The sequence below is a fragment of the Carassius gibelio genome, chromosome A22, assembly GCF_023724105.1.
Source record: "Carassius gibelio isolate Cgi1373 ecotype wild population from Czech Republic chromosome A22, carGib1.2-hapl.c, whole genome shotgun sequence".
Classification (NCBI taxonomy): domain Eukaryota; kingdom Metazoa; phylum Chordata; class Actinopteri; order Cypriniformes; family Cyprinidae; genus Carassius; species Carassius gibelio.
In genome coordinates this window covers 4178798-4193391 of record NC_068392.1, presented here as the reverse complement: position 1 = coordinate 4193391, position 14594 = coordinate 4178798, and the positions used below count along the sequence as shown (strand labels likewise).

Genomic DNA, 14594 nt, shown 5'->3' with positions numbered 1-14594 from the left:
TTGCCTTTTTGATCAATTTATTTAGTATGAGAATAAATTCCAAATTATGACATACGTCAGGTTATGATAAACAAGCCAAAATTAGTATGTCATACTCAACATTTTACGTTATATTTAAACTTTGTATATGATATTTTATGTGGCGGAAATGGACAAATACAGACAAAATCAAAAGTACACAATCACATACATCATACTCTGCTAAAATTATACGGTAACATTTTACAATAAGGTTTCATTAGTTTACATTAGTTTACTACTTTAATAGTTAATTACTTAAGTTACAGCATTTATTTATCTTAGCTAATATTAATTCAACATTTACTAATGCATTATTAAAATCGATAGATTAACAAATAGATTAATAAATAAATGAATAAATCCTGTGAATAAATGTATCGTGTGTTGTTTGTTCATGTTAGTTAATATTTTAAGTAATGTTAATGCGACACTTTACTGTGAAGTGTTACCAATCATACAAATGATCAATAAATTGTCTTACCAATTTGTGTGGGTTTCTTTTGTAGAATTTCGTCTCGGCGTAAGTGATGTCTTCTTCACAAGTCTCAACTGTTTCAACAATAAAAAAGACATTAAAACCACAAAACTTCATCTTAATTAGATCTGCTTCTTCAGTCTGTGTTTTATTATTCAGGCTTTCAGATTTAACTCCTAAATAACACTCAGTGATTTTAAACATGGCATTAACTAATTTAATTAGCCGTTAGACTTTTAACTGTTTCCACAGACAAATAGTTCAAGAGTGTTTATCCTTTATTCAATCACACATTAATCAAACCCAAATGTCTGTTTAACATCACATTCTTTATATTTAATCAGCATTTAAGTTCAACAAGCACAAAGTTATCATTCATATACATTTTAGAGCAAATGCCACATCTTTACACATCTTGTTCTTTTTTAATTTTATTTATTTTTTGCGAGTGAAATTAGTAAAACAGAATACTTAGTGTCATTATAAACAAACATACATTTATTATAGCAATTGAAATTAAGGTAATAATTTCAATGAAATTATAAAAAGGACTTTCAATTGGATCAAGTATTTACAATGGTTTTTTAAGAATTATTTCTTATTTTACTTGTTTTAAATGGAGAAGATAACACTTGCCTGCTTGATCAGTTTTTCTGTGTTTCCTGCAGATGCAGAAGATCACGACTGCTGTGACGATCAACAGAGATCCAGCAGAGATCGACACGAACAGAAACACAGAGACTGGAGGAACTGAAGGAGAGGAAAAGACAGACAGTCATTAATGTAAGTGACTGAATCAGTCTGATCTACAACAGAAGACAGAGATCAGCTCAGTTAATAACTTGTGGAAGAACCTGAACATGTGTGACAGAGCTGAGTGATGTCCAGATGTTGAGTCTGGTTGCTGATGGGATTGTTGAGCACACAGCTGTAGCTGTTTTTATCCTGATATTCCACCTCCAGAGGTAGAGAGAGACTGATGCTGAGATCAGACACACTGATGCTGGACAATAAACTGTTTCCTTTGTACCAGGAGAGAGTCACATGACTCTCATTCACCACTGAACACAGCAGTGAACAATTCTGCTCTGAGGATGATGAAGATGAGGAGGATGAAGAGCATTGTGAAGAGTCTCTGCTGATGACAGGAACAGGCAGAAGAGCTGAAAACATTAGAGAATAAACATGAAAACAAAAATCTGCTTATTTTGTAGTGAATATCAGTAATAAATGTTGTGTTAAGTGAATGTTAAGTGTGTTAAGGGACACTGAATGTGTCTGTCATCTCAAAGTATAAAATGAATAAACATTTGACAAAGTAAATAGAATATGTGTACGTTTTAACAAATGACATCTCTACTCACCATAGACAGAAACATTAAATGTTTTTGATTTTATATTCACTCCACTAATAAGTAGTTCATAGAGTCCAGCATGGTCAGTTGTGATGTCTGTGATGGTCAGAGATCCAGTTTGATCGTCCAGCTTCATTCTGTCTCTGAATTTCCCAATAGGAACATTAAATGTGGAGAAGATTTGCTTCTTTTTCTTGATTTTAGCTATTTGAGACTCTTCAGCTCCAAATTTCCACAGTATGTCGTCGTGTTCATGTATTTCAGTAAGATCAGTGTTTAGAGTAACAGAATCTCCCTCCATCACTGACACTGAATCACCAAACACACCTGATCAACAAACAGATTTTACACTGATTAAAGTCTCAGCAGAAACAAACACAATGTAAAATATCAGCGGTCTTTATAAACAGCTGTTGTAAACTCTTTACTGTTAATAATAGAGAGACTGTAACAAATTCTCCTCTAAAAGGGTTAAAGTTAAGTTAAAGTTTGGTGAAACAGAATTATTATATAACCCTTGATTAAATCTAGATTTAAGATGAATCCTGATTGGTGTAAAACAAACACATAACTAGTCTTCCATTAGTTTTAAAGCGTGGAGGACAATCATGTTTAAAGTTTCATAATTTACTGACAATAAATACATGATAATTATTGCCGATTCAAAGTACAGTTTTAATTCTGCTGGATATTTTAAATACACTTTTAAAATAAATATATATATATATATATATATATATATATATATATATATATATATATATATATATATATATATATATATATATTTAGATTATTAGATCCCTGGACTTTAAGGTTCCTTCACATTTTGACTTGTATAGTTTCATGATATTAATGGAGATGTTTATGATCACTGCAGAAGTATTTTTAAATAAATATATTTATTAAAAATGTATTTTTAAAAGGACAAAAATGGCCAGATATTTGAAAGCAGCTCAACAGAAAGTTCACACTTTCTGAAGATCTACATTCACTGAAGGGATTTCCATTATTTTCATGATCTTTTCCAGATCTGGATTTAATGTAAATTTGCTAATCCTAATCCCAACAGAGACATGAATTCAAAGCTAGTAAATCTTGTTGTTTTATACAGTATTCATAATTCTTTTGTTACATAACAGGAGATTAAAATAATAAAATTTGATCAGTAGCTGCAGCTTTATTACCCTGAAAAACAAAATCCATAAATATAATATCATAAACTCACCAATCAGACCCCCGCAGCACAAACAGAACAAGACAAACTTGTGAAACATTTTCTTCAGTGGTCCGGTGTGTGATCTAACGGCAGACTGGTAAAGTGTTGAGTGTGAATCCCCCCATGACAAGATCTGACCCTCCCACTTCACACCCTACATCTGCTTATAATCTTATAGTTCATCTAGCACTTAGGAAGATTTTCACTGGTTTTAAGTGAAAAAAAAAAAAAATATTTTCATTTTTATAGTAAGGTTAAGAGTTCATATTCCCGCCTCCCTGACAGCTTTTCTTCTGAGTGTTGTTATCTGACTGTTTCAAATGACTAAGAGAAGAAGAATATTGTGTCAATTGTTCATTGTGTGAATTGGGTTCAATGCTGTTTCACATGATGAAGAGCTGCTGGAAATCGATCTGTTCTGGAGGCCTTCACCATCACTGACCCCCACTGCTGCATCTCACCCACAGCAGAGGCACTACAAGCAGTGTGAGAGGAAGCAGAAGAGGGGTAAGCGCGGAGGTATCCGGGCTAGGCTAACGGCAAACCCACACAAGCCAGCTATCACACCGTCATACAGGCTAACTTACGCTCTTTGGACAATAAACTGGATTACATCCTGTCACTACGATCAACTCAGAGGACTGTAAGAGAATTTTCACGGAAACATGGCTTAGCAACAGCCATCCAGACTGCACTATTGAGCTCAATCAGCTGACATGCTAGCGAGTGGACAGAGCTCTTGTCGCAGGAGGTAAATCATGCGGCATATGGCTTTGTGTTTACATCAGTGATGCGTGGTGCCATGCTGCTGTTGTGGTCTGCAAACACTGCTCACCCCTGGTGGAGTTTATGATTATTAAGTGCTGGCCGTTCTATCTGCCGAGGGAATATTCAGCCATACTGTTTGTTGCTGTCTACATTCCTCCCAGCTCCAACAACATCACCCACAGGAGTGAGGCACTGAATGAACTGTACCAGCACACCAGTGAGCAGCAGACAGCCCACCCTGATATTTTTATCTTCTTGGCTGGGTAATACAACCATGCAGACTTAAAGAGAGTGTGTTCCAAAAAAAATAAACCAACACATAAACTTTCCAACACAAAGTAAAAACATTTTGGATTTTGTTTGCACCACGCAGAGAGGATCTTACAAAGTCCCCCCCCCCCCCCCCCCCCCCCCCCCAATTGTATTGTACTTCGCTGTGCCACTGGCTGTTAGACTTACTGGAAGACCTCAGGCAGTACGGGTCAGCAGCAACACATCCAGCACCATCACACCTCTTTACTCTGCAGACTTGACTTGTTTAACATGCAATTGTGTGAAACAGTGCGTCTTATGTCCCCTTTAAACTATAGCAAAATTATCGGTCAACCTTTAGTTTAGGGTCCAATTCTTACTTACTGCATGCCATAACCAACAACACATGAAATGGACCTGAGATCATTGATATTAGACTGTGGATGATTGAAGAAAGTGGCTTGGTCTGATGAATCCCGATTCCTGGTGCATCATGTTGATGGCCGGGTGCAGATACACAGAATAACCGACAGAGGCGCTGTTGGGCAGACACGGGCCGGCAGCAGTGGCGCTGTTATACTGTGGCCGATGTTTTCTATTTTGTTCATCTATTTTTGTTTACTAAAGCTGTCAGTAGATTTTAGACTCGTACCCAAAACCAGGGTACGAGTCTGCATTGGAAAACGATGATGTCCTTGTTCTCAATTTGCCAGGTTTCTCTTTATGTACAGAGAGCAGTTAATGAGAAGATCCATATTTTTAATAAATTTACTAAATGTACATGCATATTAAGCTAAAACAGAACAAACATTTGAGTTTCTGGATGTTTTTTTATTGTAATGCAGTACAAACTTCATAATCATCGGGAAGAAGGAGGCGGGAACTGGCAGACAAAAAAATTCCGGTCCCCAGACGCACTGTTGCTCAGCTCTCCACCAGCTGGGTGATCTCCTTTGCGGTGCCTGGTGGTGGCACTGGACAGCCCTCGGCAGACGGCACGACAATCCTCCGCCGCCCGGTGGATGCTGACGGCTCCTCAGTTTTGGGCAGCCGGCAGGAGTCCCCGGTTCCCTGCTCCTCCCCGTTCAGGTGGATGGCAGCAGGCTCCTGCTCTCTGGCGAACGGTGCTGACTCCTCTGCTCCCTCACTGATGCCAGCCGCCCCTCCACACTGCGAGCCGCCGGCAGCGAGCTTGTCCATCCCCGGCAGCTCACTCCAGCCCACCGCCTCGAGCGTCCCTGCTCGATGGCACCGCAGATTCACCACAGCGGCGAGGTATCTTCAGCAGTGCGTCCCTCCTTCTCCCGGGCCTCGGCACCAGTGTTATGCAGTACAAACTTCATAATCATCGGAAAGAAGGAGGCAGGAACCGGAAGACAATCAAAATGACTTTAATAATCAAAATGAACACAAAACAGTGCGGTAGCCCCTCACAGACGACTGCTGCACACAAACAAAATCAAAACACAAAATAAATCCAGGCCTGGTCCTCTCTCGTCCTTCACTGTCGTCGCTTTTATATCCTTCTATCTCCTCCGTGGGACTCGCGCCGTTCTCACGGCTCTCGGCCCCGCCCCACTCGCCACAATTATCTTAATAGACCTACTGTTTGTAGTAAACTCAAATACAATACTAAAATACTGCTCTAAAATATAAGACACCAATGTTTCTGGGGTATAGAACAAGGAATAGTTGATTTTCTCCAAAGCATTGTTAGTTCCTGGCATAACTATGCAAAGATTTGATTTCATCATAATTATTAAACTATGTCTTATGATTTTAAATCTGTATTTAACCTCAGAATGATCTAAAAGTAAAAAAAAGAGGTGATACAGTCTTATTTCATGGTGGCTGTGCTTTAAAATTAAATGATTACAGTCTTTATGTAAGTGATGAAGGGTTCTGAAAGTCTGACAGTAATCAGTGTCCTACTGTAAGGTTAACCCTGCCTGCTTTAAATGTTTCAAAATTATTAGCAGTTGAAAACAAAGACAGAGAACAAATCAGAAAAAAGTAAAAGATCCTGCAGAGAACAAATATGAAATAAAAGGTGTGAATCAAGGACCAGATGAGTTCTCCAGGACAGTTTGTTTTGATCATCGTGTTTTGGTGACATTCCCATACACGGGCTCCTTCTTTAATTTCTGCAAAGAAAAATACAAAAACAGTTAGTCAGGAACCTGCTGATGCAACAGTTATATGGGATGGAGCATAGTAAAACAACCACAAAAGCATGTTTTATTTAATTTTTTTCTGTCCCACTCCCTATAATCACAGATGATCATCCACATCTCTTCACTGATTATCTGGTGTGATTCCACACAAAAATTGACTCACTGACTCACTGACCACAACAGTTTCTTGCAACAGATTCAAAGTGTTCTCACCAATTTTGTTGTTGTTGTTTTATGCAATGCTGAATCCGTTTTGTTTTTCTCTTGGGTCTGGACTGCATTAAATATGATCACATACATGTAAAACAAAGTTCAATCTTATATCAAAATGTGTCCATTGCAAAAACAATTATTTTGACATTTGCATAAATTTTTTGATCTCCTGACCTGCTTTTTTACAATTCCTGCAGATGCAGTAGATCACAATTGCAACTATTATCAACAGAGATCCGGCAGCAGCAGCAGAGATCAGTGCTATCAGAAACACAGAGTCTGGAGGAACAGAAGGAGAGTAAAAGAGAGACAGTCATGATTGTTAGTAAATCTTTCAATCTGATCTACAACTGTATCTAACACACATTGTATAAATACAGTAAATACACACACATTATATCAATGCTGATGAACCTGAACATGTGAGACAGAGCTGAGTGATGTCCAGATGTTGAGTCTGGTTGCTGATGGGATTGTTGAGCACACAGCTGTAGCTGTTTTTATCCTGATATTCCACCTCCAGAGGTAGAGAGAGACTGATGCTGAGATCAGACACACTGATGCTGGACAATAAACTGTTTCCTTTGTACCAGGAGAGAGTCACATGACCCACATTCACCACTGAACACACCAATGAACAACTCTGCTCTGATGATGTTGATGATGATGAAGAACAGTTTGAAGTGTTACTGCTGATGACAGGAACAGGCAGACAAGCTGAAAACATAAGACAATAAAAAGAATTGCATAAATCTAAGCAACACTCTTATTTTCATTTCAATATCTTTAATGTGTTGATGGTCAGTGAGTGTTTGCATCATCTCAAAATGCAAAATGATTAAACATTTGAATATGTAAATAGATATAGGAATATTCTAGGATGCTACCCTTTAAAAATGTTATAATTTGTAGCTAGTTACTAATATGTATAGTATCAGTCAAAAGATTGTACACATTGCTATTTTATAGGTTTTGAAAGAGTCTTTTATGCTAATCAAGCCTGCATTTATTTGATCAAATATACATAAAAAACAGTAATATTGTAAAAAAATAATTACAATTTAAAATAATGGTTTTCTATTTTAGTATACTTTAATAAAGCAATAAGCCCCATGAAGCCCTGGTTTAGAGTGAATTTATAACAGCTAAGGGGCATTGTTAGGCATGACATGAGGCGGAAAATTCCCCTTAGCTGTTATAAATTCACTGTAAACTACAGCTTCATGGGGCTTATTGCTTTTATAAGTAATTCTATAGTTCTATAGTTATTCTATATATGTAGTAAGGTTTCACAGAATAAAACGGAGGAAATAAAGTTTAATGATATTAATAAAAACTGTATTCTTCCACCAAACTATTTAGTTCCTCAGAAACGAATTATTATCACAGGTTCCAAAATGATACATTTTTTAAATATATTTTTATGATGAAATGAAATTTCAGTGGATCTCAAAATTAATGTAGAATTAACATAAAAAAATATAATGTAAACATTAATTACAGCCAGCCAGTATTACAGTATAATTAAAAGCTCAATTTTAACTTTTATTAAGCTTTAAAAATATATCTTCTAATTCAGGTCAGCTTTAAGCAATCTTCACATAAACCCATAGTGTCTCGTTTACCTGTGCTCTTCCTACTTCAAGTCAGGTCTGCTTTATTGACAATTCTTCCACATGTACAGTACATACATTCAGGGAATTTAAATTGTGTTACTCTCAGACCCTTGGTGTATACAGACAACACTAACAGTAGAATATTAAATACAGATAAAATATCAAGTTCAATTATACAGATATACAAATAGGTCATATAAAAAGAAAGATAAGTAAAACAGCACAAGGCACATGGCAGATAAGAGTCCAGTGAAGTAAACAAACAAAGAGCTTATTCAGTCTGATTAAAGTGTCAAGAATCTCAGAGAGCAGTTCTTAATTTAAACTGACAGAAGAGGTAGTTGAATGAGGTCAGTTAAATGCTGAATGAGGTAGTGTTCAGACCAATGCTGCACAAAGTGTCTGGTGCAGGTCCCAGTGTGTTAGTGGGAGTGCGTTAGTGGGAGCTGGGGGGTGCTGGATGGGACTGAGGTTCAGAGTTCAGTGGTGCATGGGGAAAAAGGGAGGGTGGCAAGGTCAGGAGGAAGTTTAGCTTCCTGACAACCTGATGAATGAAGCTTTCCTTCAGTCTACTGGCCCTGGTCTGGACGACAGCAGACTAAAGATAAAGTGAAGGTCATGCCAAGGATGGTAACCCATACTCGGAATTTGTGCTCTGCATTTAACCCATTCAAGTGCACACATTCAGCACTAAGAAAGTGAACACACCATGATCACACACTCGGAGCAGTGGATAGCTATATATCCAGTGCCCGGGGAGCAACTTGGGGTTCAGTGCCTTGCTCAAGGGCACTTGAGTCATGGGTATTGAGAGTGGAAGAGAGGTTTGCTCCTGCCAGCACAGAGACTCAAACCAGTGACCTTCAGGTTACAAGTCCAAATCTTTAACCATTAGGCCCTAGCTGCCCCCAAAGAAGCTGCGTGACGGGTGTGTTGGGTCACTTGTGATGCTGAGGGGTTAACAGGGCAGACGGGTTCCATAAATGTCATGGAGAGAGGGGAGGGAGACACCAACGATGTTCTCAGCTGCTCTCTGGCTCTTCTCAGTTTGAGTAACTGCTCTCTGGCTCTTCACATTAACATAGTTGATAGTCTGAGAAACGTGCTGAGTGTGTGCTCTCCTGAAGTCAACAACAATCTCCTTTGTCTTTTTCACATTCAGAGAGAGATCGATGTCACTGCACCACTCGACCACCTCACTCCTGTAGATTGTCTCATCTCTGTTGCCAATGATACCCACCACAGTCGTGTCATTCACAAACTTAATCAAGAGGTTGGAGTTGTGTGATGGTGTGCAGTCATGGCTCAGCAGAGTGAAGAGGAGGGGACACCAGTGTTCAGTGTGATTGTGCTGGATGTGTTGCTGCAGACCCGTACTGCCTAAGGTCTTCCGATCAGAAAATCCATGTCATGTCATGATGTGGTGCATGACTAGCCATTCAAAGCAATTCATGAGAATAGGGATAAGTGCAACTGGATGGTAGTCACTGAAGCAGGATGGAGACGGCTTCTTCGTGACTTGAATGATGTTGGAAGCTTTGAAGCATGCAGGGACAACACCCTGACTAAGCAAAATGTTGAAAATGTCTGTGAAGACATCAGTGAGTCTCTCAGTACACACCCAGGAATGTTGTCAGGACCCGGAGCTTTGCATGAGTTGATCCTGCTGAGGGATCTCCCCACACTGTCTGGGGTCACCGTCAACACCTGGTCGCAGAAGGAAGTGGAATCTTCTGTGCAGTGGTACTGTTTTGTGCCTCAAAGTAAGCAAAGAAGGCATTCATCTCATTCAGTCAAGTCAAGTCTGCTTTATTATCAATTCTTCCACATGTACAGTACATACATACAGAGAATCGAAATTGCGTTACTCTCAGACCCCCGGTGCATAAAGATAACATTAACAGCAGAGCCTAAAAATCTAGATCATATATAAAATGTAGATACAACTATACATAAGGGAATGTAAAAAAAATATATAAATTAAATTAAATAAAGCAGCGCAAGGCACATGGCAGATAGAGTGCAAATCAGTGAAGTGAACAAACAGTGCAGATAAAAGATTTTTTGTGCAAAAAAGTAGCTTATTTAGTCTGATTAAAGGCTCAAGAGCAGTTATTTTATTTAACTGACTGATGAGGTAGTAGAATGACGTCAGTTCCATGGTGAATGAGGTAGTGAGCAGACCAATGCTGCACAAAGTGACTGGTGCATGTCATTGTATGTAGTGGGGGGGGGGGGGGGGGGGAAACTGGGGATGTGAGATCTGGCGGGGGGTTTCATAGTTCAGTGGTGCCTGCTGCAGAAGAGGGACGGGGGTAAGTTCGGGAGTGAGTTCAGCTTCCTGACAGCCTGGTGGATGTTCTTCAGTCTGCTGGTCCTGGCCTGGAGACTCCGCAGTCTCCTCCCTGATGGCAGCAGACTGAAGAAGCTGTGTGACGGGTGGGTGGGATCACCTGTGATGCAGAAGGCTTTGCAAGTGAGAGAGGTTCTGTAAATGTCCTGGAGGGAGGGGAGAGAGATGCCAATGATCTTCTCAGCTGCTCTCACTATGCGTTGCAGAGTCTTTCGGCAGGACGCGTTGCAGGTGCCATTCCCCACAGTGGTGCAGCTTGTCAGGATGCTCTCGATGGCGCTCTGTAGAGGGTGTACATGATGGGGGTCAAAACTTCTCAGTTTGCGGAGGAAGTAAAGACGCTGCTGTGATTTCTTGGCCAGTGCTGCTGTGTTTTCAGTCCAGGAGAGGTCCTCTGTGATGTGCACACACAGGAACTTGGTGCTGCTCACTCTCTCCACAGTCACAGTTGATGTCAGAGAAACTTTTTAAGTGTGTGCTCTCCTGAAGTCAATAACAATCTCCTTCGTCTTCTCCATGTTCAGAGAGAGATTGGTGTCACTGCGCCATCAGGCCAGGTGGCTCACTTCACTCCTGTAGTTTGTCTCACCTTTGTTACTAATGAGATCCACCACAGTCGTGTCATCTGCAAACTTAATGAAGAGGTTGGAGTTGTGTGACGGTGTGCAGTCATGGGTCAGTACAATGAAGAGGAGGGGTCTCAACACACATCCTTGTGGGGCTCCAGTGTTCAATGTGATGGTGCTGGATGTGTTGCTGCTGACTCGTACTGCCTGAGGTTCTTCAAGTCAGAAAGTTAAGCTCATCTCATCTCCAGCTCTGAAGGCAGCGCATGTATTAGTTTGTGAACTTGTTTGCCGACTTTAACAAGTGGTCTGTATACAGTGTTTGCAGATCACAACAGCATCGCAACACCACGCATCACTGATGTAAACACAAAGCCCATCGCTGTATGACTCTGTCCACTCGATAGCATGTCAGCTGATCGAGCTGAATAGCGCAGTCTGGAATGCTGCTGTTGAGCCATGTTTCCATGAACATAACAAAACACAACAGTCTCTTACAGTCCTCTGAGTTGGTCGTAGTAGTTGTATGTAGTCCAGTTTATTGTCCAAAGAGCGTTAGCCAGTATGATGGTGGAGAAAGCTGGTTTTAGTGTGTGGATTAGCCATTAGCCTAGCCCGGATACTTCCATGCTTACCCCTCTTCTACTTCCTCTTATGCCGCTTGTGGTGCCCCCACCTGGGGGCGAGATGCAGCAGTGGGCGACAGTGGTGGCGCAGCTCTTTGAGGTGTGCAGAGTTTAACTCTCAAAAGTGGTTCTGGCATCATCGAGTAGATACTCACGACTGTATGTGTGCTTAAAGACAGGTAAACGCAATGGTAAAAACACTGCGACTCACAAGACAAAATAACGTGGAAACACTGCAATCTTGTTGCAAAAATATTTCCTACCTGTTACTTGTCTTACAGGTAGAAAATATACAGAAATTTAATAAAGTAGTCTGTACTGCTTAAATTTTACATCCTCCAAAAAGTTCCATTGACATTAGTCCTTTACCTTACACAACAAAAAATAAATATGTTTTTGGTAATCAGCATTATGTCACAAATGCTGTTGACTGAGCTTAAGTTGTACTGAATATTCCTTATTTGAAGGACAAGACAAATGATCTTTACTCACCATAGACAGAAACATTAAATGTTTTTGATAACAGTTTATCTGCACTTATCACTAGTTCATAGAGTCCAGTATGTTCAGTTGTGATGTTCATGATGGTTAGAGATCCAGTTTGATCGTCCAGCTTCAGTCTGTCTCTGAATCTCTCATCAGTATCATTATATGTGGAGACGATTTGCTTCTTTTTGTTCATTCTAGCTATGAGAGTCTTTTCAGCTCCAAATCTCCACAGTATGTCGTCTCCTTTACGTATTTCAGTAAGATCAGTGTTTAGAGTAATAGAATCTTCCTCCATCGCTGACACTGAATCACCAAACACACCTGATCAACAAACAGATTCTACATTGATTAAATGTACTGAAAGTTTTATATTCTATCCAGAGCACAATGTATGAAGCTACAAAGTCATTTAGATCATGAAAAGTTGAAATCACATTGATAATTAATATCTGTGAAGAAAGTAACTGATATTAAGACATAAAAATATATTAATGACTTACCAGTCAGACGGCCCCAGCACACACAGAACAAAGCAAACACATGGAACATTTTCTGAAAACTCCGATCTAATGAAACTATCTGATGAATGCACTTGAGTTGCTGTGTGAATCCTCCCACGACAGAATTTAACCCTCCTTGTATATGGGCTCTTTACAGGTGCTTTACAAATGCGTTAAAGTGACATGTAAGTACTCTTCTAGCACTTATTAAGACTTAATATTAGAAAGCGTGTTTCATTCTCTTATTTAACAATGATAATTTTTAGTAGTAGTTGATTTACTTTGTATGTTAGAACAACTAAAGGTTAATCTCTTCCATCTCGTTGCTAGTTTTGCAGCTCATCTTCTGAGTCAAACTGAAACCTGTTGTGGTTGGTTTACTTCAAAGATGTGGTTTGATCTGGACAAACTTGTAGGAGAAAATTTTCTGTGTCTTGCTTTTTTGTGAACTTCACAATCAGCTTTACAGTCAAATAAAGCACTGTTTCCAATTAGCATTAACATTGTCCACATAATAAGACTAATAATAAAATAATAAAAACACACACCATCCGATCTACTTGCATCGTAAGAAGTATAACATCTACAATAATACTATTCTTTCTGTCTCATTTTTATAGGTTACAGTGTGTATCCAGACCAGATGGTGGGCCTGCACTTAAAGTACAGTACAGTACAAGACTTCGTTGACACGTCAGCCATTAGAACAGATCCTCAGCAAAGACCACAAGAACCAAATAATCAGCACAGACGCCTGTCGCCAGCTTTATCGCCATACCAGTGTTACGTACCCTAGTGGTGTTGTGGTCTAGGGGACAAGGGGAAACCACATGAAGGTCATTAAAACAAAAACAAAAATAATGAGTAACACACGGAATGACCGAATCTAAGACAACTTCAAGTTTCAAAACAAATAAAGGTGCTTCGCTTTATTATTATTATTATTTGGGGAAAGTCATGGCCTAATGGTTAGAGAGTCTGACTTTTAACTCAAAGATTGCAGGTTCGAGGCTCGTACCAGCAGGGATTGTCAGTGGGGGAAGTGAATGCACAGTGCTTTCTCTCACATTCAATACACACTACTGAGGTGCCCTTGAGCAAGGCACTGAACCCCCAAATGCTCCCTGGGCGCCACAGAATAAATGGCTGCCCACTGCACCGGGTGTGTGGTCATTGCTGTGTGTGTGCACTTTGGATGGGATGTGAAAACTAAATGCAAATGAATCAACGTTGTGATTTCAACGTTGATCCAATTTGCAAAAACGAAAGGTAAGTCAACGTTGATTCAACCATGGTAACTGATTCAAATGATTCGCGACTCCGCTCCGAACTCATGACCTGACTCAAATGATTCGCAAACCCGCTACGAACTCCCGAACTGACTCAAATGATTCGCGAAACCGCTACGAATTCCCGAAATGACTCAAATGATTCGCGAACCCGCTACGAACTCCCGAACTGACTCAAATGATTCGCAAACCCGCTACAAACTCCGTAACTGACTCAAATGATTCGCGAACAAGCTACGAACTCCCGAACTGACTCAAATGATTCGCGATTTTCGTATTTCTGTGAGTGAGGCAGCTATGTGAGCTCAGCTGCTGCTCATTATAACTGACCGCTGGGTCAGTCCGGAATTATTTAATATTTTCCTGTTATTTTTTCTTTTTTATTTTGAGCGAATTTGAGTCGTGACATGTCAAAGGAGAACAAAAGCTGTGAACACAAGAAACCCTAGATGCTCACCTAATGTGTTGCTGGTAAGTTATGTGTTAATGTCTGTCTTTTAGAGATTTTTCCACATTTTCCTGATATGAATCCCATGCATTAGGTGTGTTATGTTATACTGCTTACTTAACTCTCTCTGTCCTAACTGAAACCAAACTAAGGAAGAAAAGAAAAAAAAACAAAAAAAACATGAAGTTTACAAATTTCTAAATTACCCAAAATGCCCTGGAATCGTCTTT

At 39.7% G+C, this 14594-nt stretch overlaps 2 protein-coding genes across 2 annotated transcripts in view; both read right to left on the bottom strand.

The window, feature by feature from the left end:
* LOC127942871 (SLAM family member 5) overlaps positions 1–14594 on the bottom strand; it is a 108470-nt gene that overhangs the window by 72342 nt on the left and 21534 nt on the right. The gene's annotated exons all lie outside the window — the stretch shown is intronic.
* On the bottom strand, positions 5466–13122 carry LOC127942873 (natural killer cell receptor 2B4). The gene is made up of 6 exons (XM_052538881.1): positions 12628–13122; positions 12131–12448; positions 6892–7194; positions 6652–6756; positions 6478–6539; positions 5466–6234 (listed from the first exon to the last, which is right to left on the bottom strand). Exons 1-6 carry the CDS (start codon positions 12674–12676, stop codon positions 6187–6189), a joined length of 885 nt encoding a protein of 294 aa, XP_052394841.1. The 5' UTR covers positions 12677–13122; the 3' UTR covers positions 5466–6186.